The 26,627-nt window shown below is 53.3% G+C and overlaps 11 protein-coding genes across 11 annotated transcripts; 5 read left to right on the top strand and 6 right to left on the bottom strand.

The window, feature by feature from the left end:
• The first annotated feature begins 245 nt into the window (after positions 1–245).
• On the top strand, positions 246–2,674 carry P168DRAFT_265512 (CLPTM1 family protein). The gene is made up of 4 exons (XM_024834918.1): positions 246–362; positions 424–1,482; positions 1,578–2,063; positions 2,115–2,674. The coding sequence occupies exons 1-4, from the start codon at positions 321–323 to the stop codon at positions 2,442–2,444; spliced, it is 1,917 nt and encodes a 638-aa protein (XP_024695393.1). The 5' UTR covers positions 246–320; the 3' UTR covers positions 2,445–2,674.
• A 339-nt stretch (positions 2,675–3,013) lies between these two features.
• On the top strand, positions 3,014–5,582 carry P168DRAFT_309624 (Mis6 domain protein; the record flags this gene model as incomplete). Its single annotated transcript, XM_024839318.1, has 4 exons — positions 3,014–3,237; positions 3,286–3,339; positions 3,407–4,434; positions 4,488–5,582. Exons 1-4 carry the CDS (start codon positions 3,207–3,209, stop codon positions 5,580–5,582), a joined length of 2,208 nt encoding a protein of 735 aa, XP_024695394.1. The 5' UTR covers positions 3,014–3,206.
• Positions 5,583–5,759: 177 nt separating this feature from the next.
• On the bottom strand, positions 5,760–6,661 carry P168DRAFT_280178 (post-initiation translation factor DPC29; the record flags this gene model as incomplete). The annotated part of the gene is made up of 2 exons (XM_024835855.1): positions 5,760–6,385; positions 6,451–6,661. The coding sequence occupies 2 exons, from the start codon at positions 6,659–6,661 to the stop codon at positions 5,760–5,762; spliced, it is 837 nt and encodes a 278-aa protein (XP_024695395.1).
• Positions 6,662–7,024: 363 nt separating this feature from the next.
• P168DRAFT_249668 (AP-1 complex accessory protein LAA1) lies at positions 7,025–13,658 on the top strand (the record flags this gene model as incomplete). The annotated part of the gene is made up of 6 exons (XM_024834182.1): positions 7,025–9,487; positions 9,542–9,898; positions 9,953–11,227; positions 11,276–11,507; positions 11,556–11,857; positions 11,915–13,658. 6 exons carry the CDS (start codon positions 7,025–7,027, stop codon positions 13,469–13,471), a joined length of 6,186 nt encoding a protein of 2,061 aa, XP_024695396.1. The 3' UTR covers positions 13,472–13,658.
• A 100-nt stretch (positions 13,659–13,758) lies between these two features.
• Positions 13,759–15,510, bottom strand: P168DRAFT_325625 (kinase-like protein). Its single transcript, XM_024841031.1, has 3 exons — positions 15,307–15,510; positions 14,662–15,257; positions 13,759–14,598 (listed from the first exon to the last, which is right to left on the bottom strand). The coding sequence occupies exons 1-3, from the start codon at positions 15,486–15,488 to the stop codon at positions 14,063–14,065; spliced, it is 1,314 nt and encodes a 437-aa protein (XP_024695397.1). The 5' UTR covers positions 15,489–15,510; the 3' UTR covers positions 13,759–14,062.
• A 355-nt stretch (positions 15,511–15,865) lies between these two features.
• Positions 15,866–16,931, bottom strand: P168DRAFT_309627 (aromatic alcohol reductase; the record flags this gene model as incomplete). Its single annotated transcript, XM_024839319.1, has 2 exons — positions 15,866–16,810; positions 16,863–16,931. 2 exons carry the CDS (start codon positions 16,929–16,931, stop codon positions 15,866–15,868), a joined length of 1,014 nt encoding a protein of 337 aa, XP_024695398.1.
• Positions 16,932–17,481: 550 nt separating this feature from the next.
• P168DRAFT_303066 (putative C6 transcription factor) lies at positions 17,482–19,267 on the bottom strand (the record flags this gene model as incomplete). The annotated part of the gene is made up of 1 exon (XM_024838713.1): positions 17,482–19,267. One exon carries the CDS (start codon positions 19,265–19,267, stop codon positions 17,636–17,638), a length of 1,632 nt encoding a protein of 543 aa, XP_024695399.1. The 3' UTR covers positions 17,482–17,635.
• A 484-nt stretch (positions 19,268–19,751) lies between these two features.
• Positions 19,752–21,123, top strand: P168DRAFT_280183 (uncharacterized protein; the record flags this gene model as incomplete). The annotated part of the gene is made up of 5 exons (XM_024835856.1): positions 19,752–19,788; positions 20,132–20,134; positions 20,236–20,335; positions 20,440–21,032; positions 21,074–21,123. 5 exons carry the CDS (start codon positions 19,752–19,754, stop codon positions 21,121–21,123), a joined length of 783 nt encoding a protein of 260 aa, XP_024695400.1.
• On the bottom strand, positions 21,105–23,151 carry P168DRAFT_303067 (uncharacterized protein). Its single transcript, XM_024838714.1, has 2 exons — positions 21,748–23,151; positions 21,105–21,675 (listed from the first exon to the last, which is right to left on the bottom strand). Exons 1-2 carry the CDS (start codon positions 22,889–22,891, stop codon positions 21,500–21,502), a joined length of 1,320 nt encoding a protein of 439 aa, XP_024695401.1. The 5' UTR covers positions 22,892–23,151; the 3' UTR covers positions 21,105–21,499.
• Positions 23,152–23,154: 3 nt separating this feature from the next.
• P168DRAFT_288702 (uncharacterized protein) lies at positions 23,155–25,817 on the bottom strand. Its single transcript, XM_024836851.1, has 3 exons — positions 25,610–25,817; positions 25,382–25,551; positions 23,155–25,319 (listed from the first exon to the last, which is right to left on the bottom strand). The coding sequence occupies exons 1-3, from the start codon at positions 25,750–25,752 to the stop codon at positions 23,284–23,286; spliced, it is 2,349 nt and encodes a 782-aa protein (XP_024695402.1). The 5' UTR covers positions 25,753–25,817; the 3' UTR covers positions 23,155–23,283.
• A 368-nt stretch (positions 25,818–26,185) lies between these two features.
• On the top strand, positions 26,186–26,593 carry P168DRAFT_316786 (uncharacterized protein; the record flags this gene model as incomplete). The annotated part of the gene is made up of 2 exons (XM_024840049.1): positions 26,186–26,236; positions 26,309–26,593. 2 exons carry the CDS (start codon positions 26,186–26,188, stop codon positions 26,591–26,593), a joined length of 336 nt encoding a protein of 111 aa, XP_024695403.1.
• Positions 26,594–26,627: the final 34 nt, after the last annotated feature.

A 26,627-nucleotide genomic window follows, 5' to 3' on the forward strand; every position in this document is an offset into this window, starting at 1 on the left:
GGTCAGAGTCCCTCATGCATTCAAGATTCCATCGCGTAGTAGAATCCTTTAATCTAAATCCAGAGCAATAATCAATGAGGGTAAGGAGAAGCAGATATCAAACAATAGATGACAGTGGATAATCTGGAGAAGCTGTAGATAAAGTGCGGAAGCAAGATGTCACGGGGCGATAAGGACCCGCCAGTGTCAATGCGGACTGGACTGGACTGCCTGGGGCTGCACTTCCGCCGCGCCGCTTCTTCGCTCTGGGTTTTCTCCTTCGTGGCCTCTTTTCTCCCTCATCAACATTTCTTTCTTTTCGCTTTCTACTCCAGCTCACGATGCCGGAGCAGAGACAGCGTAGGAATGAGCCGGAGCAAAGCGTGCGTATGCCTCCTATTCTATTAGTTCCGCCTTGCTGACAGCTTTGTTTTGATGATATAGTCCGGCTTCAAGGGTGCCCTTCAGGGCCTAGCGATCTTCATCTTCGTGCAATTCGTCATCAGTCAACTCTTCGGTGGTAAAGGACAAAGTGAAGGTTCTGGTGGGAAGGCTGGTGGCATTCCCGATTTTGCCGACCGTCCAGATCGCAGTGAGATCACGGACTACAGTCCGATCCCCGACATCGTTACCCCGATATGGCCCGCCGACAGCGCGCTGGACGTCAATATCTATGTGTCGCCGTCCGTTGTGCTTCCTACCTTGAGCAAACTTCCATCGACTGCCTTGGTTCTTCAGGAGAAGAACTTCACCGTTGGCAACTACAGTGACTCCAGGGAGATCGACACGACCATCCAGATTCCCAAGGAAGTGCAGCAGAATGGCACGCTCTGGGCTCACTTCTTTGTCGGACTCACCGGACATCAGTTGGACCCCGCGGCGAAGGATTACAGCACCGACAGCGCGACTCATTTCTTCCGTCCCTTGAACCAGTACCTGCCCAAGAAGAAGGCCAAGAAGCTCAAGAACCTCCTGGCCGGGGATGAGGAAGAAGGCGATGAAGAGGACCATACGCCTGATGTCACGATTTCGTCTTTCTACCACCCGAACTTCACTGTCTCCGTGATCCCGGACTCTGGAACTCAGAAATACCGTAAAATCCATCCTGCGGTGCGTCAGAATGTGCTCCTGGAATCTAGCGGCGCCCGAGATCTCTCTGGCCAGAATGCTTGGTACTATCCCATTGTCTTCCTGAACACATTTTGGCAACTCAAGAGCCAGATGACGGAGCTTAACTCGACCGTGGAGACCGTGCCGCTGCGGATTACCCTGAACAACCTGCAGAACTGGAAGTTCAGCATGATGACGAGCGTCGATGACAGCGCCAAACAGACTTCTCGACAGGCCGCGTACGGCCAGTCGACGCCCGGTGGCGGTGATGGCAGCGAATTCGAGATGGTCAAGGAGGTTCTCCTGAATACGAACATCTATCTCCTCGGCACGACCGGTGTTGTCACTATTCTGCACATGATCTTTGAGACGCTGGCTTTCAAGAATGATATCGTACGTTTGTCTTTTCTTTTTTTTTTTTTTTTTGAGACCTTTCCCTATTCTGTGGTCGGATCGCATGGAACTAACGATATATCTCTTACCAACAGTCCCATTGGCGCAAGAAGAAGGATGTTGTCGGCACCTCTGTGCGCACCATCCTGGCCAACGTTTTCATGCAGGCTGTGATCTTCCTTTATCTCATGGACAATAGTGAAAACACTTCTTGGATGATTCTTGCCAGTCAGGGCTTCGGGATTCTTCTCGAAGCGTGGAAGATCACCAAGTCGGTCGACGTCCGTCTGCGCCCGCCGCCGCCCGGATCATTCTTCTCCTTCCTGCCTTGGATTGTGGTGTTCGAAGACAAGCATAAGCTCACCGAAACGGAGAAGAAGACCCAGGAGTATGATGAGATTGCCTTCCGCTGGCTGTACATTCTTGCAGTGCCTCTCCTGGCCGCCTATGCCGCGTACAGCTTGATCTACAACACGCACAAATCATGGTACTCGTTCGTCATCGAGACCCTCGTTGGCAGCGTCTATGCCTATGGCTTCCTCATGATGGTTCCCAGCTTGTACATCAACTACCGTCTGAAGGTTTGTCTGCCCCTCCTTACAATCAACAAAGACTGACTAACTCTCGTCCAGTCCGTTGCCCACATGCCCGGAAAGGCGTTGACATACAAGTTCCTCAACACCTTCATTGACGACCTCTTTGCCTTTACCGTCAAGATGCCGTGGCTCCACAGACTCGCAACTCTGCGTGATGACGTGATCTTCTTCGTCTGGCTTTACCAGGGCTGGAAGTACAAGGTTGACTACAACCGTGTCAATGAATTTGGCCAGGGAGGCGAAAGCGATGACGAGAGCGAAGAACCGGCTTCGGATTCTGCCCCAGCTCCTGCGACCGCGGACCCCACCCCGGTTAAAGCGTCTGGCAAGGAGAGCTCCAAGGCTCCCACTCGCAAGAGAAAGTGAACTACCTTCAGGCTACCTGTCCTGTAGGGCTTCCGTTTCACTCCGTTCTCTTTGTTGCCTGCCATTTCTATGCCTGTATCAATGGCAGCGCATTTTGTTAATTGTATCGTCGATTCCCGGATTGTTGCGGTTAGCCGGGTCTAATCTTGGGATCTACCTTGAAAGTGGAACCTAATAGTGTAGTAATAGAACAAGTTAGTAGTACATCAAGGTTGAAAAGTTGTCCTGTCTATATTAGCTTCTCTCATCTACTATATTCCAAGGATGGCACTAGTTGATTCTATGTATTAAGACAGAAAAGCTTGGGCTAACGAAAGGTCAATTAAACCTCCGTAAATAATAAATATATATATCTCCAATGTAGATCAAATTAACTCGCATGTAAACAATGAATGTAGTGTGGGTTGGAAAGACGAGGCCTATATTGTATACAGAGCGATCGATAGTGAAGCCGAATTAGCCCAAGTTAGTCATTTCCCGCGACCATCCCGAGGCCCAAACTGCGCAACAGACATCAACAAACACGCTCAGCCGGGACAGGGTCGCACTTCAGCCAGATCATTTCAGCTTTTATAAATCAATACATTCACCCTGTAAATATGAATCTTTGCTGTGCACACGCTCTACAGTTCTGATTAATGCGACATACATAGCTTGCGCAGAACGCGAAACAACAGTCCGGGACAGGCGCGTAATTGTTCGCGGAGAGAGAAGAGAACGGCGCAGACTACATTGAGACGATCGAGCATCTAGTCATTGCCAATGTCATCGAACTCAGATAGAGAATTGTCAGGTATTATTCCAGATCCCTATCGAGTTACCCAATACTCACCACTCCCAGGCTCGGAACCGAGGCCAACCAGCCTGCTCGATGCGCTCGAGCATCTAGAAGCAGGTAAGGCTCTTTTCCCCAACTGATGGGATCTTCGTTGGTCGCTGTATCATAATCTTATTTTTCGCAGTGGCCTTCGTGCCTTCGAAGCAGCGATATACGGACGCTGGCCAGTTGGCCAAAATCATCGCGTCAAACGCATATGAGAGCGGAATCCCGCAAGCGGCTCTGGAGCGCCTAGTCAAGCTTCTGACACAGCCTAACAATCTGGACCAGGGCACGATTACTACTTTGTTGAAAAACCTTTACCCAGTGGAGGGAGTTCCGTCCAAACTGGTCACTCAGGTTGTGTGCTGCCTTGGCCCGAGCAAGAACAAGCCGGCCCCCGCGACTCAGAATCAGCTCTTGCGATGGCTGATCCTGGTTTATGACTTCTTTGACGACAGGGCCCATCTGTCGAAGCTCTACGCGGTGCTCTTCAATTACTTGGACATGATCAGTCTACGCAAGCCGCTCTGCCATCTTCTTTCTTTCATTACGCGGCGCAAGCATGTCAAGCCATTCCGGATTCAGGCCCTTATGGAGCTTGTTGTGAACTCGGGTGGTGAAGATAAGGAGTTGCTCACTCTAATGAAGGTCTTCAAAAATTACTGCCCTGATGTCCTCGTGGGAGACCTGGGGGGAGCCGGAAGAAAGGCGCTTTTCTTCAAGCACCCGGACCCCGAATGGACCAGCCATGTGAGAGCTCTTCAGGACTCGAACGCAGAGAGGCTCCGGGAGACTCAGTCCTCGCGCTTCCAAGTGGTGCTCCGCGGGACCACCAAGCGAAGCAAGATGGAGGTGCTTGTCCCGAGCGTCCAGACGTCTCGGGTGTCGTACAACCATACGTCTCTGGAAGAAATTCGCGGAATCGATCATTTTGTTGAGAGGCTTGAAAAGATTGAGCTCCCCAATCAGATCGTATCTGCGATTGGAGACAACCTAGCCCAGAAATACTTGTTTCTGGTGCAGCCGGAGCCTGCGAAGCGCCGGTTGGACGATTGGCTAAGGAGCTTTTTCAGTGATCACTTGGAGTCCGGCGGGGATCCTGATGATGAGCAAGTGGAGTCATTAGGCTACGTACTGAGCCTGCTCGTGGACTATGTACGGTATACAAAGGTGCCTTCACTCTTCCTTGCACACGATTCGCCAAAGCGCTCACTCTTGTATAGGAAATCCCAGGCACGGTTGCGTCGTTCCTAAAATCTTATATCCCAGTGTGGAATGGAGTTGATAATAAGGAGCAACTACTGCAACTTCTCGAATACACCCCAGTGACTGATTACGATACCGTACGACGGGAGTTTTTATCGCCCCTGGAAACCTCCCTGTTACATCAACCGTTGCCGGTCAAGGGTGGCCTTCTTGACTTCTACTCCTCCTTGGTTCGTCAATGGGGTGTCCACTTGAGGACGCAGCCGTTCGTACCGGGCGAAGAGAAACCCTTGGATCGACTTCTAACTCACGCGGAGCTATTAGCCCTGTCCATCCTGGAATGCCCATCCACACCCCAAGACGGCGACAGCGATGCCACCGACACGAAGCCGATCACGCTATCCGTGGTTGAATTCTACTGCACGCTCGCAGAGTTGTTTTCGTACGCGTCGGTGAACGGCAATATCCGGATTACCATCCCTCTAGCGTCAACTGTATACAGCCTCGTCTTTACACCAATAAGCTCAGTGATATCCATCGTGAGCTCCGTGCTCGCCAGCTACAAGGCGTCCTTCGAGGCATCCATGACATCCCAAGTCCTCCAAGTGCCCGACTCCACAGACGCACTGTATCCAACCCAGCTAGTGGGCCAGTTCAACGGCTACATCATGGACATCTGCAACCTGCTATGGCGAAACCGAGCACTGAACAGCGACGACCCGAACGCACTGGGTTGCCTGATTCCAGCAGGGACCGTAACCGCACTCACACAATACATCCGCGAAATGAACGAAGCGTCTCGGGAGAGGAAGCGCGATATTCCGTTCTCCTACAGCATGCCGTCGCTATTCTCGCTCAGCCACCATGCCGCGCTTTCCAACATGTCCGCGGCTTGCTTTGCTGGGATAGAGGATGAGACTAACCGGGAGGATCAGCCCCGGTTGACGAGGCCCGTTACCCAGAAGGCGCTGAATGCGCTGGAGAAGGACGGCGGTGCTAAGGTTAGTTGGCAGGAGTATAGGGTGCGGATGCTGGATTGGTTGGAGGCCGATGGAAGTGTGGGCGTTGGGAATCTGATGCGGAGCACGATGAAAGCGCTGCGCAAGGAGTGAAGTAGATCAATGCGAGAACTGCTGTGTCCGAAATAGAGGCCAAATCGGAAAGTTCAAGAACTCCGGATATGACAGATAAAAATACACGGGATTGCATCCCCGCTGCTAGTCTACACTATTGTACATAACATGGTCACGTCACGGCGCTATATATACAGGGCAAGGCTCGAACCACGGTCAGAGCTGCTGCGTCGCGTTCACATAGACATCCCGTACAGCAGACTCCTCCCGAAGAAAGCCGACGAGATCCTCAAGTTCTTTGACCTGTTCTTCGTCCTTCACCTCCACCATGGTATCCTTATTGGGATCCCAGATGATCTCCAGTTCTTCGATGGGCAGTGCGATGAGCTTCGACAGCGAGTCTCCCACTTTTTTCGTCTCCGTCGGCTCAGTGAACACGACCAGCCGACCGTCCGCATCAGCCGCAATATCCATAGCCCCCGCCTCGATCGCTTGGTCGAGGTACTCATCCGGGTCCACGCCGTCCTTCTTCTCGAACACGATCCGCCCCTTCTTCTCAAACAGGTATGTCGTCGGAGTGACGGTCCCGCCGTTATCCTTAATCGCATATCGAAGATCCTGCAGGAGGCGCGCTTTCTGATCCGTCTGGCACTCGATCACCGCCGCAACCGAGTGGGGCAGAAGCGCTTCGATCGTGACCTGCTCCAGCGCCTGTCCCGACACACTGACCCCCTGGCCTCTCGCAATCGCCCCGTCGATCACGACCTTTGGGATCCCGGCTCGTTTGGCGTTGGAGAGGGCGAGCGTCAGACGCGGGTTGAACTTGATATCTGCTCCCCATACTTTGCGTGGAGTCAGCCGGAGTTTCTCCTTGCGGGTTGTGCGGTCGGACGGCGGGACAACCTACGTTGTGTGGCGCTACTGATCTCCTTGGCGATGATCTGTCGTTCTTTACTCTTCGCCTTGTCGTTCTTTGCCTTGTCATGTCTGATCGTGGACCATCGGTTATGGCCTGACAAGCGCGGGGGTTGGCTTGTGAAGGTGCGGCGCAGAATGGTGGACGTCAGTAAACTCGAGTCCCGACGGGGATACCACTGTTTCCCCAAGGCCAGTGCCATTGTGAGTCTTCTGGATCTCCCCTTCCACAATGTCCCAACGCGACTTAAGACCGAGCGTTGACCTTGAATGGGATCGTCGTATAATATAATCATCCAGAATTACTATGAATAGAATGAACGGACCGAAGGATTCTCCGGTTCGAGGCCTTGGTTCCTCAGGAATCCCCTAGTTATCTAATCGCCGGCGGTTCTTCTTGTTACGTATATTATTATTAAGGGGCGGAGGGGAATCATTGACTATTGTCAACTGTCAACTGTCCAACTCATGAGCTTCTTTCTCTTCTCTCGTTACGATTTCGCTTCTCTAGGAACTCAATAATTATATTTCATGGGCGGCACTTGGGGCCGAATTATTCCCTTTCAATGTCTTCGTCTGAACCCGCTCCCTCGCCCTCGACTCCCTCCGACAATGCGACGACACCCCCCCGTGCGGAGCTGGACGTCGCGAAGCTCCATGCGCTCCCCTCCGAACAACAGGACCTCTACCTCCTGACGTTCACCTCGGACCTCGTGCAGTATATCTCGGAGCTGGACAAGGCGCAGGTGTCGTCGCAGCAGAAATTCCTGAAGAAGGAACTGTTCAAGATCCTGACCCTCTCGTCGCCGACGATCACACGGGTGATCCGCAATAACCTGGGAAGGTGTTTCGGAGCCATATTCACCAAGGGGGATCGCGGGATACTCTTCGAGACGGTGACGGATCTACTGGGGGTGCTGAATGCCGGGAAGAGCGAGGAATTGAAGACCAAGTTCGCGGCGGCACATTGTCTGGGCGAGGTCTTCGCCGTGGCCGGGGAGAGCGTGTTTGCACAGTCGGGGATTGTGACGTCGAGCTTGCTGAAGTCGCTGAAATCGGCAAGCAACCATGTGGGATATCGCGGGTCGATCTTCGCTGTCCTGCGCAAGGTCATCGGAGGGGTGGGTGTGCCGGTGGATGAGGCCACCGCGCGAGACGTCTGGAAGCAAGCTCGGAATGCTGCCACCGGGGATAAGTCGACGTTTGTCCAGGTGCATGCGTGTCGTTGTCTCGAGCAGTTGGTCAGCGCGACTCCCTTCTTCGATGATAGCCACGACTTCGACACGTTGAAATCGGTGATTTGGAAGGTGATCGACAGCCCGGTCGCTCCGGTCCGACACGCTGCGGCCGTCTGTCTGGCCCGGGCGCTCGCCAAGTTGCATGCGGCGGATGCTCGAGTTGTGACCGTTCCGAAGCCGAAGAAGTCGAAGCGCCAGTCGAAGAAGCCGGCGCCCCGGCCGGGTGAGGAGGAAGACCAGGAGGAGATGTCGGAGTCGTCGGTTGCTGCCGCGCCCAAGAAATCCGACGCACGGCTGTACTTCCTCTTGCCCGACCTTCTCCGCCAACTGTCCACGCAGTATTTGAAGAGTACCACGTCGAATCGCTCCCGGGCGGGCATCTCGATCTGCTATAAGCACGTTCTTCGGGCCCTGGGCGACAAGGTGATGGAAGAGCGGTATAGTGATATCGCTAGTCACCTCCTGTTCGATCTCCTAAATCACCCCACCGTCACCTACAATCGGTTCCGGCTTCTGATGACCCGCAAGTTTGTCAAGAGTATCTTGGAGGACACCGTGGGTCGGGAGTCGCTGCGGGAAAGCAGCCAGGTCAACGCCGCCCAATGGTTGATCAACAATATCCTCAAGGATTACCCTCAAGTCATCCAGGAACGCCGGGAGCCTAGTAAATACACCTTGACCAGCACTCTCAGTGCCTTGTCTTCGTTGATCTGCTCCCTTGGCTCTGCCTTTGCGTCGCTAGCGGAGAGCTGTCGGGAAGCTCTGCTCCAGGTGCTACCGCACCCCAGCTACACTGTTCAGATCCACGCGGCCCACTGTCTCCGCAGCTTCGTGCTGGCGTGTCCGAACCAGTTGATCTCCTGCGTGACGATCTGTCTGAACAGCCTGAGCAGGGAGGTCGGGCAGCTGTCGACGCCCCGACAGGCCCCTCGACGCTGCGTTGGCTATGCCAACGGACTATCGGCCATGCTGAGTACCTCTCGACTACAGCCTCTCTACGGCTCAGTCGAGGTCTTCTCCCGGGTGTTCACCCAAGCAACGGACCTTCTAAAGACGAGTAGCAACTCAGAATTGCGCGCGGCGAGCACGCAGATCCAAGTGGCGTGGATTCTAATCGGCGGCTTGATGCCCCTGGGCCCCAGCTTTGTCAAGATCCATCTATCCCAGCTCATGCTCCTGTGGAAGAACGCTCTGCCCATCCATCTTAGCAAGGAAAACTCCGCGCGGCGTGGGAACCTGGAAATGAGCTTCCTAGCGCATGTCCGAGAGTCCGCCTTGGGATCGCTGCTGGTGTTCATGGAGTTCAACAGCAAGTTGATCACAGCCGACGGCGCGCGAAGGATCGCTGCGTTGTTGCAGAACACGGTGACCTTCCTTGACGATCTGCCTCGCCAGCGAGCCACGCATGAAATCTCCCAGCGTCTGCACCCGTCGTTTCATTTGCACGATACCGCAACAATGGTCCGACGACGCGTGTTACAGTGCTTTACCAAGCTCCTTCACGTCCACCCTCAGACCCACGGCGATGTGATCTCTCAGACAAGCCTCCTGGGTCTGGCCATCTCGTCGTTTGCGGACCCGGATGCCACCCAGTCTGGACCACTGGAGAGCTCGATCGCTGCCTCCACTGCCCAGTTCGAGTCTCTATGGGATCTGTGCGACAACTTCGGCTTTGGCGTGACTGGATTAGCTAGGGCATACGTCCGCGCGACTCTTTCTGGCAAAGATGAAACTGACAACGGCCCGTCCTGGTCCGCGGTTGACTCGGCCGACCAAGCTATTGACGATGCTGTGAGTATTTTTCGTTCCGCATAGCCTCAACCCCCAGAAGCTGACCCATTGCAGTTGACTTTCCCTATCTGTCAAGCCAGCGAGCATGACTCCATCCTCTTGTACTCATCCCGGGCTGGCGATCATCTTTCCGCCGATCCGCACGCCACGGGTGTTGTCAATGCCGCTGTCGAGCTGTTCTCTGTGGCCATCCCATTACATGCCCCGAAGGTCCAAGAAAGCAGTGTCGAACAAATAGCCACGTTCCTCACATCGCAGTCTCTCCAGCGTAATCCTGGGCGCAAAGCTGCCCTGGTTGTCAACGTGGCTGTGGCGTTGCTTCACGCTTTGAAAGCATCTGGCAAAGACAACAGCGCGACGATGGGACGGCTAAACCCGGCGACGGACAAAGTATTGCAAGAGCTTTTGCAGGTATGTGGCGTCCGCTTACATGTTAACCCGGATGGAAGTAGCTGACAGTCATAGAAATTTGTTACCGACCCTGATCTGATCGTGCGCACGGTGGGCGTCGAGGCACTCGGAAGGTTGTGCGACAGTTCCGGAAATGCCTTCACCAACGCACAGATCAACTGGCTCGTTGATACCATCGTGGAAAACCGCGAACCCAACGCGCGTGCGGGATGTGCTGCAGCTTTGGGTTGCATCCACTCCCAAGTCGGTGGTATGGCAGCAGGTCTGCATCTCAAGACGATCGTCGGGGTGTTGATGTCGCTGTGCAACGACCCTCACCCGGTGGTGCATTTCTGGGCGCTCGGGGGCCTGGAACGAGTTGCCAATTCGGCTGGTCTGACCTTTTCGCCGTTTGTGTCGAGCTCACTCGGCATGCTGGCCCAGCTTTACAACGCCGATACCCACAATGTGGAGGCGCAGGTGCTAGCCACCTCCAACACCGAAATGTCGTTCCTCACCCCGGTGGTCATTAGTCGTTGCGTCGATTCTCTGATCAATGTCCTGGGTCCTGATCTTCAGGACATCGCCAAAACGCGCAATCTGATCCTCTCCCTTTTGCGGCAGTTCCAATTGGAGGACAATCCAGCTCTGGTCACTGAGAGCTCGAAGTGCTTGGACCACTTGTCCCTGTATGCACCAAGCTATGTGGACTTTTCCGGATACGTGAGACGGCTGCAGCACGAGCTCTCCACAGACAACCCACTGATGAGAGATGTGGCCATTCGCGCCTTGAGCAACCTCATGAAGCGAGACGCTACATCCGTCATTCAGACCGCCACGCCGGCCCTAGAAGAGGACCTCTGGCTAGCCTTCGACGACACGCCGGATAACCCTATTCTCAGAAGCATGATCCAAGACTGGATGCAGCAAACTGCTCTCACCGAGACAGAGTTGTGGATCCAACGCTGCCAGAACGCCTTAACCAAGACGCGCGCAAAAGCAGATGAAGTTCCTCTTTCCACTGCCCGGCCCGCTGCCAACGATCTACCAGATGACGAAGTCGCGGGCTTTGCATCTGCAATTGCGGGCCCAGGGCAGACGGAGAATGCGAACGAGACCGTCGCGGGCCAGGAATTGCTGAAATGGCAGACTCGGAACTTCGCCATGAGTTGTCTGAGTGAGCTTTTGGCCACCACGCAGGAAGCTATTCTGCCAGACCAGACCATTCCTGCCGAGCTTGCCCTCCAGCAGAAGGTGGGTGACATTGTGCGAATGGCGTTCTCGGCGTCGACGGCGAACGTTATTGAATTACGTGTCTGGGGTCTGAGGATCATCGATCAGGTTCTTCGGGTATGTATGATTTATCTTTGGATATTGCAAAATCTAACTGTTATCTAGATGTTTGGCAAGACTCCTGATCCCGATTTTGCCGAGGCGTCCTTGCTCGAGCAATACCAAGCTCAGATCGGATCGGCCCTTACGCCGGCCTTTGCTGCTGATTCTTCACCGGAGCTAGCATCAGAGGCCATCAACGTGTCTGCCACGTTCATCGCTACAGGGATTGTGACGAACGTGGATCGGATGGGCCGGATTCTGAAGCTGCTGGTGCTGGGTCTGGAGAACTTTTCGAGTACGTCCAATGCAACGACCCGTGGAAAGCTATACTGACTCGACGCAGAAAACCCGGACACTACGGAGATCGGAGACCTGAAGGGACTTAACTCGAACGCCAGAGTCATGGTGAAGATGGCGCTGTATTCCGCCTGGGCACGACTGCAAATCGCTAGCATTGAGCAGGACTACCTGAACCAAGTGGTGCAGCCGTATATTGCCAAGCTGACCCCGTTGTGGCTCTCTTCGCTTCGGGAATTTGCTCGTCTTCGGTTCGAGCCTGATATCTCTGGGAGCTTAGGCACGGGGCCGCTGGGGAGTGATTTGGATGAGGTGTATTCTGCTTTGAATCGGGAGACACTGTTGAAGGTGAGTTCGACAGAACCAAATAGCGCATACGATTATCGGCTGACTGAATTGATTTAGTTCTACCAAGATACCTGGCTGAGTCTTGTTGATGCTATCGCCGGTCTGGTCGAGAAAGACATAGACTTTGTTTTCGATGCCTTGGATGGCAAGTCGCAGGTCGAGAACAAAGACGAGGAGAAAGCGCCAGAGGACAAGAAAGAAGGAAAGGGCCACGATATCAACTACCGCGATGAACCGGTTGCCTTCTTTTTCGTGCTGTTCGGGCTGGCGTTTGAAGCTCTTGTTGATCAGTCTACCACGGCATCGCAGCGATTGGAAATCCTCCGGGCTCTGGAGAGAATTCTGCGACCAGTCATTTCTGGAAACGCGATCTATCAGGACGCAATTTTTGGGGAGACGATGGATTCGCTGGATCGCCTTGCGCTGACGGAGGGGATTCCCATCCAGAACGTGATTGTCGAGATCGCGCGCAACCTGTCGTTAGATCACCCCGCCGCCAAAGGCAGCGAGAACAGAAGCGACCATCTCACCGACGACATCGAACAGCTCTTCGAGCTGACGAGAAGCATCATCCTGGTCCTTGCAGGCTTGCTACCCAACCTCCGGGAAAACACCCCGCTGGCCCGGTTCACCGTGGGAACAGACGACGCGCTATCGCTCATCCGCCTCTCCCTCTCGTCCCTCGTCCAGGTCGCCTCCATCTTCCCGTCCATCATCCGCAACGACCTCAACGCATGCATCCTGCACATCTTCACCACGATCCTCGCCACAGGACTATGCCAAGCGCAAGTCGTGCCCCAAGCACTCCCCATCTTCAAACACTTCGTCCACGCGATCAGCCAACCGAGTGAGGAACCCAGCCCCGCCCAAACAGACAACCTCAAGGTGGTATCCCGCCAACTCCGCGGCTGTCTCACGCGGTTCCTCACAACCCTCACCATCGCCCAACGGCGCGAATCAGACTCCTCGCTGCCCTGCGCAAAGAACACCCTCCTCGCCATCACCATCCTGCTCACAACCGGCAGCCACGTCCTCCCACCGCAAGACCCGGTGATCCCACGGGTCCTCACCGAGCTCCTCGACTGCCTCCAAGACGTCGGTCTCGCCAACGTCGCCGCCGGCTGCCTCCGCTCAATCCTCCTAACCTCCACACGGTCCTTGACAGAGGAATCCATCTCGCGATTCCTCTTCCCCCGCCTCGTCAGCTTCCTCATCGGCTGCCCCTCCGAACACGGCGAAATCCCCATGGACCCAGAGAACTGCAAAGCGGTCATATCCCGCACGATCGTCTCCTACGTTCCCACCGCGCGCGACGTCCCCACAGCACTCTCGATCGTCCTCTCCGTCCTCTTAGCCCGCGCCAAGCGCGACGGCTTCTCCGTGTACAAGGAGACAGCAGGCCACCTGCTCGAGCTGGCAAAGGCTAATCCGGTCGTGTTCCGCGCGCTGGTGGCGTCCATGACGCCGGAGCAGAAGACGCTGCTGGAGGAGGTTCTGCGCTGTGCGGAGGTCGATACCGATGTGGGTGGTAGGAGGGGGTCGAGGGATTCGATGCAGAGTGGTGGGGCTGGGCAGCAGAGTATGCCTAGTATTGCGTTGAGGTTTGATTTTTAATGACCTCATATATTTCTTCTTTTTTCCATATTGATCGTTTTTGTGTGTGTTCTTTTTTTTTTCTCTGTTTCTTTTTCATGATCTGTTATGGAATTGATGTACGTGCGAGTGGGATTTATACCTGACTACTACGGCGTCTTGTAGATCTGCTGTTGATTAATTGATTGACTGATTGATAGATGGGTTGATGGTGGATGGATAGATGATGAATGATAGATGTTTGAACTTTACACATGATTAACAGGACATGCATGCATGAGTAGTGGTGATATACATCATACGCCTATACTTCTATACCTCTCTTTAAACCCTCCTTTACATCCGTATCAAAGTTAGATATCCCCAGGAGGCAAGCTACCATCCCCATCATCCTTATACGGCCAGTTCCGCCAACATATCTCACGCTGATCCATTTCAGCCTGCCGAACCATTTCCATCCGAAACTATCGATTGTCTGCCACCGCTCTCTCAAAGTTATCAGGCTCTGTCCCGCCTTCTAGGTCTATACCGAGGTGTTCCCTAACCCGGGCCAAGAGTTGTTCAGACTCATTCCATTCCCGCGCTTCCGCGAGAGCTGTCTCTTGTTCTTCGTCACAGAACATAACAGGACAAGAGTCTGAGCAAATGCATGTGTTGATCATTGTGAACGCCTGTCGCGGCCGTGTAGTACAGATTAGCCTCTTGGTGGCGAAAGACGGTCATGCATTGTCTCTGCTGTTCGGGTCCCATGTCGTCAAAATCGTCGGGAAGGGACGGGGTGTGCATGCTTTGGGGTTGGGAGGAATCATGCTCGCAGAATGCGGGATAGCCTGCTTGCGTGAAGCGCGGGAATATCACTGCGTCTTGCCAGTCGATGATACTGGTGATTTTGGTGGAACCGGGTGCTAGTATGATATTGCTTAGGCTTAGATCGGGATGTCTCAGTGTTGGGATGCTGTGAGGATCTGGTGGAATTATATGGCGCGCTAATTGGAGGAATTGCGAAAGTAGTGAAGTGTGCTCAGAGGGAAGAATGTCATGGTCTGTTGGTAAAAGGAACGTCTGGCGAGGTTGAGCTTTGGCGTGGTGCTGGATGATAGCTATCTCTCGGCGGGCTGCAGACGTAATACAGTCTGCGGGTGAAAGCCCTAGCATTGATCAGTCCCGGTCGAAACAGGAGGGAAAGAGGAAAGGGTAAGGAAAGGACATACAAGGCCCACGGTCAATCTTCATTCTACTTCGTTCGCCATGCCAAAACTGCCTAGCAGACACAGGGCCGATACAGAACTCGTCCACGACTGGTATCTGGGGTTCCCCGTCAAGGTCCTTCTTGTGATATAAGCTCCCATACGCAGGAAAATGGAAGTCAAGAATCCTTCTCTCGATCTCTGCGATTTGCGTCATAATGTCCTTCATCTCGTCGGTAGTCAGAGACAACCACCGTGAAGAAAGACTCTCTCCCTTGACTCGCTCCATCAAAATATACTCTGCTCCAACGGGATTATCCGATGATGTCGAATATGACAAGATCTCTGGGACTGGAAGCTTGAGGACAGTCCGCAAAAAGTTCATAGTAGCCACCTCGCTGGCGTTTGTATAATGAGGAGGCCCGGCGATAGGAGTCGGGATTCGCGCGATCACTTCGCGGCCATTTTTTGCTCGCAGGAGAAACACCTTGTTGAAGCCTCCCTCTGTAAGCTTGGTGATACCAATGCAGTAGTCTTGGACTGCTTCGCCGGCGATCCGTTGGAGCTCTGTTGGCCGGAACTTGACGTATCGTTCGTTCAAACGATCGGATTCGTTGAATCTGCCTGACATTCAGTAATAAGGATCAAGAAATAAGGGGCTTCACGTACATCCATCGTCGTGATGTATTTCGAAAATAGTCCTCGTGGGATGCTGGTCCACTGGTGGATAGGTGATGGCGGGGGGAAAGAGATATGGCAGATTTCCTGGAACAGCAGAACAATGGTTTCTGCATACGAAGAGTGGGTAATAATCTTCTAGTAAAGACAGGACTTTGCAAAGAATTCGCCATTGTTCAATCAGTAGAACAGAACATTGAGTCATCCGGTGCGAGCACTTGGTTGACAAAGGAGAGTAGCCGCCCGCCCCTGCATTGCATATAAAATCGCCCATTTGGCCATCTTGACATTTATGGAACAACCAATGCTTCTATAATCGCTGGAACAAGATAAAAGAAAGTATCATTTTAGATTTTTGTCTTAGAAACACTAGAAATATCCTTTAACAGGTTTAAGTAAAAGCTTGGGTTGATATACCCTATTCACAACATTGAACTGGTTATTGCTTCTATATATCAATCTAATATACCTTCGCCCATTATCCCCGACCCTTATAACTTCTCGCCCACATAATCCCACTCTATAACTGATTCAAGTTCATAGACACCAGCTAAGAAGCCATCCGCTCAACACGACTCAGCAAAACCTCAACCAGATCCACCCCAGCCTTAGTTCCCTCATCCAAGGTCTCCTCCGGCAACCCAAGCAGCCCATTCTGCACCTTGGTCGAGAACTCGCCCGAATCACCAGGGTAAAACATCCTGGCATACAACATCTTGCCAAAGCCCGCCATATTCCCCGTTCTAACCAGCGCCAGCCCATCCTCGTACCGCTTCTTGCTAGCCTCGTGCGTAACAGTCCAGTCGGCGTCGGTGGTGCCCGTGACGCGCTTGACGCTCTCAAACATGTCGTTCTGGCTGACCACGAAGCTCTTAACATACACTCCCTTGTTGAGGAACGCCGACAGCGTAAGACTCTTGTCGTTCTCATCATCCGGAAGCTCCTTGAGACTCAGCACGCTAGCCACAGCGCGCCCAACCTGCGCCAGCGTCGAGGTCGAGATCTTCGCATTGCCATCATCGTAGATAGTCAAGGCCCGCTTATCAAAGTCGAACCCAAAGCGCGCCTCCCCGCCCGCCAGGCTATAATCGTACCAGAAACCACAGCACACGGTAATCCACTTCATGCCGAGGCTCTCAATCTCCGCCCTTTGGCCCTTGCCTATCGGTCCCAGCATCGTCTCGTTTTCGAGTCTGACGTTGTCAATGTCCCCGCCGTACCCGTTGGGCATGACGTAGGGGACGCCCGCCTTGGCGGCTGCTTGGACGAGCTTGCTGTGGGTGTCCCGGGGGGCAGTGGGGGCCATCGTGATGATCAGGAATTGCTGGTCTTTGAGCGCGGCGATGAGGGTGGCTTCGTCGGCGTAGTCTACTGGGGCGACGAGGACCCCGGCGGGGAGGGTGTTGGTGCTGTCTTTGCGGGTGAGGGCTGTGATGGTGTGTTTACCGGTTTGGAGGAGGGAGGTGACGATGTTTGAACCGATGGTGCCTCCGGCCTGGAGTTGTTAATTTTTTATAATGGTTTAGGCAGTGTTGAGGGGTACTTACACCGACAATGGCGACTCTCTCGATGGCATTCTCGAAGCCGGTGGGCTGGTCTTTGGCGTACTTGGACATTTTGCTTTCTTGAATCGTATCAAGTGTATCAAGTATCAACTGTTCTGATTGTTCTGATTGTTGTGCTTGTTGCGATTGTTGCGATTGTAGTTGAACATGTCCAGCAGAGAACGCCATCTATTTATACTTCAGACTCCGTCCGATCTCTCGATATCCAGGATCGGACTCGGAAATTGCGGACATAAATCCCATCGTATATCCGACTCCATCTGTATAGACATTCCAACTTGATTCGTCGTAAGCACAGAATACAATGGCAGTCAGCATATCGCCGCAGCAGCCGTTCTACCCTGCCTCGGGGCCCGCAGCGGCCGCCCACGGGGATCAGTACAATCTGACAGCGGCCGATGGACGGTCCCGCATTAGCCGTAGCAGCCGCACCGCACCAGTCGCTTTTAGTGATTATTTAGTATCAAGAGGAGAGGATGGAAATCCTTAAGGGGCTGGGTTTATATCGCAGGAGCAATTTACTGTCAGTCTTGCAATAATGGTATACCACTCGGGTACAAAAGATACCCGACATTCTCGTCTTGAGGTTTGTAAGTAACTTGAGCTCTAACTATATACAATGCGACAATTGTTTAACTCAGGTTACATATGTACAATGCTGAGCTTCATTAGAGCGTTCCAGATCGCCACACCATGTTGATGAGTTGCGTGTTGAATCCCCCGCCAAATGCCCAATGACGAACCCCCTGCCCCTACTACATATCAGGGCCGAGCATCGATAGATACGGTTCAATAAGAAACTGGTCCCAATCCTCCCATCCCAAGTCCGGCACAGCAGTGTTGGTCTCGAACTCCGGCTGCGCCTGGTAGCCCGCCTCGACAGCTTCCAGCTGGGCAAGCTCCTTTCGCTTCCTAGCCATACTAAGACTGAGGAGATGTCGTGCCATGGACAACGCCTTCCGCGTCAGCCCGGTGTCAGCCGCCTGAACCAGAGTCTCTAAGCCTTTGAACGCCGTCGGGATGTGGACGGAGGCAGCCGGCGTGTCGATGGCCAACAGCACACACGCATACTGAAAGACGCTGCCGATGGCGTTCCAGAACAGCAAACCCTGGCCAGCAAGCTGTTCTGCCGCCTCCACCGCGGCATTCCCGCTATCAATAACGAGCTGGATGATCTCGTCCGAGAAGCCCATCTTGAGCTGATAAATGCGTCGGTAGAAGCAAAACGCGAGGTCCGCCTTGGTTACTACCAGGAATGGATGCATGAAGCGGAGCTTATCCAGCGCCTTGACACGCTCAAACAGCTCCTCCCTCAAAGTCGAAGGCTGACAATCAAGCCGGAAGGGCGAGTTAGGCGCCGGGATGATCTGCGCCATTTGCACGAACTGGTCGGCGACGGACCCTGGCGTGGGGATGATTGCCTGGGTAGTCACGGCGCTGAACTGGACCGACGAGCGATCGTACTCATAGGACAGCATGTTGTGCCCGGCCCACGCGATCCAGAAAATCCGTCTCAGCCGGTCTGCATCATGTCCTACAGCCGCGGCGCCCGCGACGGACGCCATGTTCTGGATGTTGTCTTCCTCGTGCAGCCCGACCGCTTCGCAGAGGTGCATGACGGTGCACGACGCGATCCAGGCGTTGTTGGGGCGGGTCGTGGCGCGAAGGTAGAATACGCGCATGCCCCACGCGATGATGTGGTCGATGCTTAGCGTGCGCATAGAGGCCGGATCCTCGAGGATGACTTTGGCGTATTGCACTAGGTCTGACTCCCGCGGGTGTCTGTTTGGGGAGAGAAACGACCCGAGAGCAGCGACGCCAGCGGCCACGGCGCCAAAGGCTACCGCGGTGCTGGTGCTGCCGGCGCCATGGTAGTAATCGCGACATCGCTGGGCGTAGATCCTCGGGTCTATGAGGTCGCCGATGGGGCCTAATGCGGAGAAGTACACGCTCGAGAACATGCCGAGGTCGTCCTCCGAGATGAGCTTTCCCAGCAGGCCATGAGCATTGGACGCCTCCTCGGGACGGATGCCGAAGTTGTAGGCAAACGAGTGCATCTTGGGAGGGCTGTCCGAGCCGAGAGCCATGCCTAGGATGTGCGGGAATGCCATGGCCGCTGAGGCCCCGGCGTATCTGCACTTCTGCACGTCGAAGATGCCGGCCGTGGTGGCGGTGGTGGGTGTGGTGGTGGGTGTGGACGAGCCGACCACGACGGGAGGACTCACAACGGGAGGACTCTTCGTCACCGAGTTGTCGGCATACCTGCAGGTGTACTCATAGGTGCTGCAGGTGCTACAGGGATACTCGGCGTCGCATTTCCGCTTGCGCTGGTGGCATGGGATGCATGCCTTTCTCGCACGCTTGCGCTTGGTGATCGCCGTCGACATGGACTGCCAGGTATGAGCTTTAAATTCTATAATGAGTCGGATGGAGGCTATTTACTGCTCCCCTAGGTTCGAGATTGAGAAATTTATCAATTGGTTGGGATATTGAGTGATACTAAACAGTAGTTTGGTGGCTGTGTCAGTTAACAAGTGTTTACAAGGTATGTCAGCACTAACTACAAGTTAGCAGAAGACCAAGGGCGTTTTGTGGATAATCCAGGTTAAGTATATATAAACTTGAATCAGTTCTTGTTTATTTATTTTGACTGGGAATTAGACAGTTTATTGCCAACCTGTTTTGATATCAAATATTTCGAATGGGGGTACGGATATATATCCTCTGAGTACATGATCAGACTGGCCCAAATATCTCTTATTCTCATTCTATCAGCCTTTGGGTATGTCACTATATAATATGTGTATATCTCTCTACAAATAATCAGTATTTTAAATAGATGACCCTTGACAAGAATCAAACCCTCTAATCATGAATGATACTCTTGAGAAAACAGCCTTTCCCTTCAGTAAGACCTAGGATTTACTATATCGCTAGAACAATGTCAAATATAAATACAAGTCTCTAGATATTATCTTGCACTGATATTATCACTGTCTACTTTGCATGATGCAGAATCATAGGGGTACACATTCAAGGAACCAACCACTGATATACAGAGTTATAAGCTATACTAGCTATACTAGCTATATACAAGGCGCTGTAGTAACATGACCAAGTCATTGTATACTACCTAGGTCTATCACAGCCCTAGCCCTGTCTAAGAGGCTAAGACTGCCGTCTGATATTATCGCTCTCCTTGAGGACTTTGCCCCCTAGAGACTTATATAGATTACTGATTTCATCTACAGAAAGTGAGCATTAGTATCTCCTTTATGAATTGATACATACCACAGTGATGCTCAGTTTGTTTTAAGCCAGTATGTAGAGACATTCTATATGAAAACATGTATAGTTTCAGATGTTGATACAGCGATGTGTCTGGTTGATTTAAAAACCCACGCATGTACCTTCCAAGATTACCTGTTCAATAGATGGCAAGGTGTCCGACCACTGTAAGCAGCGCTCCGAGCGTGATTTTGTCTGCGAACAGGCACATTTCACCAAGCTCTCTCTCTTTCTCTCTTACTCTTAAGTTAACAGCCTAGGTTGGAACAAGTACGCCACCTAACAACATAAACCAATATTTGCCAACGGACGGCAAGGCTAACCTGGCCGACGATACCAGAAACCATTTCTATGATGCAGAATTGCAGCATCTTGCCGAGCACATCGACACAACCCTAAGTCGACCATTCTTGGTCCTCGGTGGGACAAGCACCCGGTTTGGCACTCAAAAAGTCCATACAGAATTGTTTATTGAGATTGGCAATTCTGTGGTGCGCGAGCAAGAGCGCCCACAAGCCCAATGCCTCGCACAAGACAGGATTATCATCCTGACAGCCCAAGATGGCAGGTATCCTCTTCCGAGCCCAGTTCTCATTGACGCGCACTATTCAATTGCGAGAATAAGTCACGCAACCGGCTGTGGAGAGATTGTTCGTCAAATACTACGAATTTACGATGCACTTCCTACACTTGCTAGAGACGGGACAACCAATGTAGCTCGACTACTATTGATTACTACTCTAGGGCCTTTCGCACGCTCGAAGCTGGGAGATGATAATGAGAATGTTGGTTCTGGTGCAGTGGACGCTCGCCCTATCGGTAGAGGCTTATGGAGGAAAATGATAGTTGAACAGCCGTTTGATGGTGAGTTCTCTGTTTGAGAACGAACTCTCCGGAAATTTTAGTACTACTCCTTCGAATTTATGGAGTTTATCAGCAGGAAGTGTCCGCCTAAAGAGGACGGAGAAGCAGCCTGTTCTTGTCTATCTATTTTTCTATCAATCTATCTAGTATACATACATCCATCCATCCATCCATTCATCCATCCCATTCTCGCAACAAGTCTGAATGTTGTTCGTTGGGTATCAAAATGTGAATGTCTTGGCGGGCTCAGCCACGTAATAAAACAAATGAATAAAAGAGAAAGAAAGTTAGAAGAAAAAGAATGAAAGAACAAAAAACAAGACATGGGAAATGGACAGGAGGTGAGAAGTAGATATTAGATATCGATATAATATTGTATAATAAGCAGGTAGATGCTCGGAGATAGAACAAACAAACAACGCTATTGATATGTCATGCATGTCATGTTAGTGAAAGGTGAGGAGGGCTCAACCCAGTGACTCGCTGACGTGCGCTTCCAGCATCGAGATCGGAGGCTGCTCTGCTGCGACGTCCTTGGAGACCTTCTTCTCGGGGGTCTCCTTGACGGGGGGTTCCTTTTGTTTCTCGGCGACGTCGTGGGTTTTGAGGACGGAGTAGTATTTGAGGAAGAGGATGATCATGACTGAGTGGTGTTAGCTGGCTGCGAAATACCCAATAACGAAGAAGACAATGATAAATAAAGAAGAAAGCTTACAAGCACTGATGGCAATCGCCATGGCTGCCCTCCGGGTGAGGATCCACCGAAGGCTTTCAATCTCACTCTTGCCGTCACTATTCAGCGACACGGTGATCTTGTAGTTGAGTTCCTGCACGGACGTGTCGATGCTCCGCTGGTTCTCCCGGGTTACCATCTTATGGTCGTTGAACATGCCCTTGATGTCGTCTTTCAGCCCCATAAGCTCCTGGTTCAATCGCTGGGATAGTATATCCGCCTCGTGCTGCAGCTGCGTCCGGGATGCGCGCTGTCGCTGCATTTCTGAGTTTCGCGAAGTCTGGAGAGATGATTGAAGCTCCGAGCAAGCGGCCTTGAACAGGTAGCTCTCGTTCTCAACGTCAGACTTGGAAGTCAGCGTTTGTTTTGCCAAGTCGTAGTTGTCGCCCAGGATGCCTCGGACCGCTTTCATGACCGTGACAGACTGGTCATCGGTAAAGCCGCCCGTGGAGAGATCCCGGACGAGAGAGTAGGTGTCGAAGTGGTGGACGTAAAGGGCTGGTGTCAAATGGGGTCCTTTCGCGTCATCGGAGGGCGTGAAGCCGGAGGTCGTCAGCTGGGAAGATGGCGACGGCATGTGAAGAACTCCATCCAGAGGGTTTGCCCCCAGATGATGGGGATGAACGTCCGGCCTAGGCCGTTGTTGTTCTTTTGCCGGTTCGTTGGGAGGCGCTACATCGGGTTCTTCCTCCGCCGCGGGTTCCTCGTTCGGTTCCGGCTCGTTCGCGTTATGCCCTTCACCGGGTTCTGCAACTATCTCCGCTTCCTTGGCTTCCTTGGGTGTCGATTCGGACGGCAGTGACTCTTTCTCTGGTGCATTATCGCTTTGGGCATCCTGTTCCGGCAGTTGCTCCGGCGGCGCGGCCTCCGCGGCCTGCTGGTCGCTGTCCTTCGGCACGGGTGGGGTTGGAGCGGCGCCTTTCGGGCGGGACGGGGGAGGCAAGTTCGCTTCCGCGGCAGGACCGTAGCGTCTGTGATAGGATTGCTGGGCGTATCGTCGACAGGAGGTTAAGGGTGCGTGTTTTGTCTTATTAGAGATCCGGATGGTGCGGTGGGAGGACTGATCACATGCGCGGACTGCGCGCATCAGGTTGGGATAAAGGAATGGGAGCCGTGGGGCAGACATGGCGAGAGAGTGATCGACGATCCTGAGTGAGCGAGGGACGAGGTAAGTGCCGAAGCATGGAAGATGATTGTGAAGAAGAAGGATAATTGGGGGAAAGGAGATGATGGAGAGAGAGACCGCGTTGCATCAATTTCCCGCGGCCAAGTGGAGGCCCGGAAACGTGACGTGGGCGGTGAGAAGATCCCCGCGGGCTTGACGGTTTCACCCAATGACGTTTTCCCAGCGTCAGACGGGAATCATAAAAATAGCAGATTAGGGTCTAGAATCATTGGGTTGTTTATAATTTATATAGAATTATAATTACGGGGTGTCTCCAGAAGATAGATCTGCCAGAGAGTCTATCTATCGTGTCTTGATCCAGAGTCGTGGTTGATCACAGCATCTGGTCTGGCTCATTTCTCGCTCCCAACAGCTAGAAGCCCAAACAGCAATTGGGTTCGCTTCCAGTACTCTTGAGCTCCTTGTTGCATAGACTGGACAGCCTGGGGACCCGTCTCAAGGCCACTGCGGATTTTCTCGGCAAGGTCTAGCAGCTGGTTGTTCCCCGAGTCCTGGTCCGCTAGAGCAGTCGCCAGGTAAACGGTATCGAAGAATAATTGCACTTTCCGGTCGTGGGTATCTTGTGCTTCGGCCTGATTGTCGTCAGGTTTATCGGACGTTGTTTCATGCGGCGTTTGGTCATCCGTAGGGGTATCGTCCGAGGATTTGCTCTCAGTAGCGGGAGCGGGAGACGCCAAAGCCTTGATAGCATCCTCGATCGGCTCGGAGAGCTTCGTCTGTGCGATTCCCTTGAGGAATCGCACGGTGGATGCATCCCAAAGACCAGGACCGTATCCATCCATAGAGCCCACGAGTCTGCGCAGGAACTTGAAAGTCGACGGTGACGGTTGAACGGGACATTCAGGATCACCCTCCCAGAGTGATCGACCCACGAGGGTTGCGGATCGGGAGCGAGGTGCCAGAGCTGGCAGGCGTGTATGTGTAGCAACTTCAGTGGTGAGGATGTCCTGCAACTGAGGGACAATGTCTTGTGCAAAGGCAGGCTTGCTGGTATTAAACTCGGGCGGTACGTCTCTCCGAACCAGCCGGATGACCTTCAGCATAAACGCGGCCTTGCGGCCTTGGTTGGCGGAACCGAACTCCTTGAAGGTACTGGTGAAGGACGTATATAGCGTGTCAAAGGCTTCTTGGACAGACGACTGGAGCGCTTCCCATAACAGCCGAGGATCGTCTTCGTTGAGCATGGCGGTAATGTCTACATCGAGGTCGTCTCCCTCACCCTCCTCAAAGACATCCGTCCACCGGATATTCCGCAATTCATCGGTGGCTTCTTTGGACGCCCCAATGGACGATAGCCACGTCTGATACGGTTTGAGGGCGGATGATACATCCTCATCCCGGCCAAGTAGCGTATCCGCAACCGCTTGTTTGAAAGCATCACCACCATTGGAGTAGTCAAGCGAGATCGTCTCCTGACCCCAAAGAGATTGCGCCACGTTGTGCTCTTTGTTTTCCCAATTCGAGACCGTGGACGCAACACTCTGTCCGAAACCCTCCAGCGCTTTTGCCTGATCGGACAAGATCTCCGTCAACCGCTCATTAAAAACCGAACGGGTCCCTTCGAGAACCTGCAAAGACGAGTGAGTCGGCGTAGAACTCCAAGAGCAAAGCCACAACTCCAAGGTCTTTCCGCGAAGGGAGAGCAAGGCAGGAAATTCCGAGAATTGCGATAAGGCCTTTTGACACCCGTTCGTAAAAACCCCAAACGCCTCCTTGGACCACTGCTTGATGACCTTCTCGGCGTCCGACTTGGAGACCTCGGTCAGTTTAATCCACGGCGTGAAGTTGCTGACTTCCGGAGCCACCCAGCGGCCCAACACATCGAGACCGAGGTCGTCAAGGCCACGAATCTCGGGGTCCGTCAGGATCGGGCGCACTTTCAGCTTCGCCAGCAGGTCGGACAAGCGGCGAGACAATAAAACTTTGGAGTTCTGTAGGGTAAGCACGTATAGTCGCAAGGCATTCAAGACGTTCTCGCCCGAGGGGTCACTTGATTCCAGCTGGCTTCCAATAACACCCAGGCGAACTTCATGAAAGTGACGGATGGCGTCATCAGACGAAGAGCTCGTAGCTAAGCAATACGCCGCCAGCGACTCAATAATCTCGTCGATCGTCGACGTGGCAGAAGCCAGGCGCTTCTTCGTCCTTTTCAGAAGCGTCCGTCGAAGCACGGCCAATTGGTTGCGCAAGCTCTCCAAAAAGGGCGGTACCGATTCCTGCTGCGAGAGGGTCTTGTGCAGAAGGCGAGAGACGACAAAAAGCTTCGCGACCAGCAAAATCGACCCATGTTTCCTCAGTTGTCTTGAGATCGATGTCGCGCATCGATGAAGCAGAGAAAGCTGCGCCGCCAATGCCCGTTGGCCGACATCTAAGCGCAATCAGCCGTGTTCCTACAACCAGAAAGTATATTTCTCCACCTCCCACCCATACCTTTATCACCGACGTCACCCTTGATCTGGTTGAAGTGCGCGTGCTTCTTTTCCATCAATCGCGGGTTACACCGTCGTCCAATGTCGGTCAGCGTGGAGTCGACCTGCTGTATGTCGTGGTTCATCGAAACAATCGTCTCAGCCGTCCCAACGAGGTCGCGATACCGTGTCCTAGACGCGAATCAGCCGTGCGTTCCATATAGAAAGGACGACGAGAGATTAGCCATACCCAACCAGAGCGCGGAGCTTCTCCTTATTACTAGCGATGTCGCGACGAAGCTCCTGTTCGACCCGGCGCACGGTGGGGATAGGATATTGGAAAGCATCTTGCCATGATTTCAGGCTCTGAGAATCTGGGCCCGCGGAGGCCATCGTGCGAAAAGCGTGGGGGAAGACCCAGTGCTGGCGTGGAAGGGCGAAGGGCGAAGCGCAATGAGAACTAACCACCGTGTTGGATCGATCGGCCACCGGTACCAGCAGTATACCGGCCGATGGGGGAATTCATGCCTGAGGCACCAAAACGGTCAGGATATCACCTGATCCGCACGTGGCCTGATTTTGCCTTGTTTGCCTGATCGCGCCGATCGTATCGCCGTCTGCTTGTCGGAAGTCCGTGATAACCCAAGCCGGGATTTGATCCACTGCTTCATTGCTCGTTTTGCAGGGTGATCCGTTTATATTCTTTTCAGAACGGATATCAGCGCTTTATTCTGCCGTGGCAATAGCCTTAACTCAGTCACCCTGAACCCGCAGCGCGAAAAAGTCAACTGAACTTTCGTGCCCCTCCGTGTCCTCCTCCTCCACCATGTCGTCCATCCTCCGCAGACTCCAGGGTGGAAACCTCGAAGTGTTCAAGGTAGGTCCCACTCATCTCCCGCCTTCACCAAAACGTTTAGTTAGGCTCGATGACTGACTGCCACTCCCACAGTTCGGCGTATATATCATCTTCCCCATCGGCTGGATGTACTACTTCGGAACGAACCTCGACGACCGCTTCAACATCACCGGCTTCTGGCCCAGCGCCGAACAATCGCACAAGATCCCGCTCGAGAAGGAAGAGATTGACCGGGAGTTGGCGCGCATGCGGACCGCGGACGCTCTCCGGCGCGAGAAGCGACAGCAGCGGGAGGCGTTGGAGGCGCAGGCCCATGCTCAGTTCCAGGCTCAGGCTCAGGCTCAAGCTCAGGCGTCGGATGCGCAGAGCTCGCAGTAGTGGTGATATTTGGATTTGGCTCTGTTCTGGGGTT

Source organism: Aspergillus campestris (genome assembly GCF_002847485.1).
Source record: "Aspergillus campestris IBT 28561 chromosome Unknown P168scaffold_3, whole genome shotgun sequence".
Classification (NCBI taxonomy): domain Eukaryota; kingdom Fungi; phylum Ascomycota; class Eurotiomycetes; order Eurotiales; family Aspergillaceae; genus Aspergillus; species Aspergillus campestris.

Bases quoted from the DNA above. Each gene is read 5' to 3' on its own strand.
- P168DRAFT_288702 (XM_024836851.1), bottom strand. From the start codon at position 25,752: ATGGCCTCCGCGGGCCCAGATTCTCAGAGCCTGAAATCATGGCAAGAT. The intron at 25,552-25,609 runs GTATGGCTAATC...ATTCGCGTCTAG, and splicing joins AAGCTCCGCGCTCTGGTTGG to GACACGGTATCGCGACCTCG. The intron at 25,320-25,381 runs GTATGGGTGGGA...GATTGCGCTTAG, and splicing joins GGGTGACGTCGGTGATAAAG to ATGTCGGCCAACGGGCATTG.
- P168DRAFT_325625 (XM_024841031.1), bottom strand. From the start codon at position 15,488: ATGGCGAATTCTTTGCAAAGTCCTGTCTTTACTAGAAGATTATTACCC. The intron at 15,258-15,306 runs GTACGTGAAGCC...AATGTCAGGCAG, and splicing joins AATACATCACGACGATGGAT to ATTCAACGAATCCGATCGTT. The intron at 14,599-14,661 runs GTATGTCCTTTC...GATCAATGCTAG, and splicing joins GAAGATTGACCGTGGGCCTT to GGCTTTCACCCGCAGACTGT.
- P168DRAFT_303067 (XM_024838714.1), bottom strand. From the start codon at position 22,891: ATGTCTGCCCCACGGCTCCCATTCCTTTATCCCAACCTGATGCGCGCA. The intron at 21,676-21,747 runs GTAAGCTTTCTT...AACACCACTCAG, and splicing joins GGCGATTGCCATCAGTGCTT to TCATGATCATCCTCTTCCTC.
- P168DRAFT_265512 (XM_024834918.1), top strand. From the start codon at position 321: ATGCCGGAGCAGAGACAGCGTAGGAATGAGCCGGAGCAAAGC. The intron at 363-423 runs GTGCGTATGCCT...TTGATGATATAG, and splicing joins GGAATGAGCCGGAGCAAAGC to TCCGGCTTCAAGGGTGCCCT. The intron at 1,483-1,577 runs GTACGTTTGTCT...TCTTACCAACAG, and splicing joins TGGCTTTCAAGAATGATATC to TCCCATTGGCGCAAGAAGAA.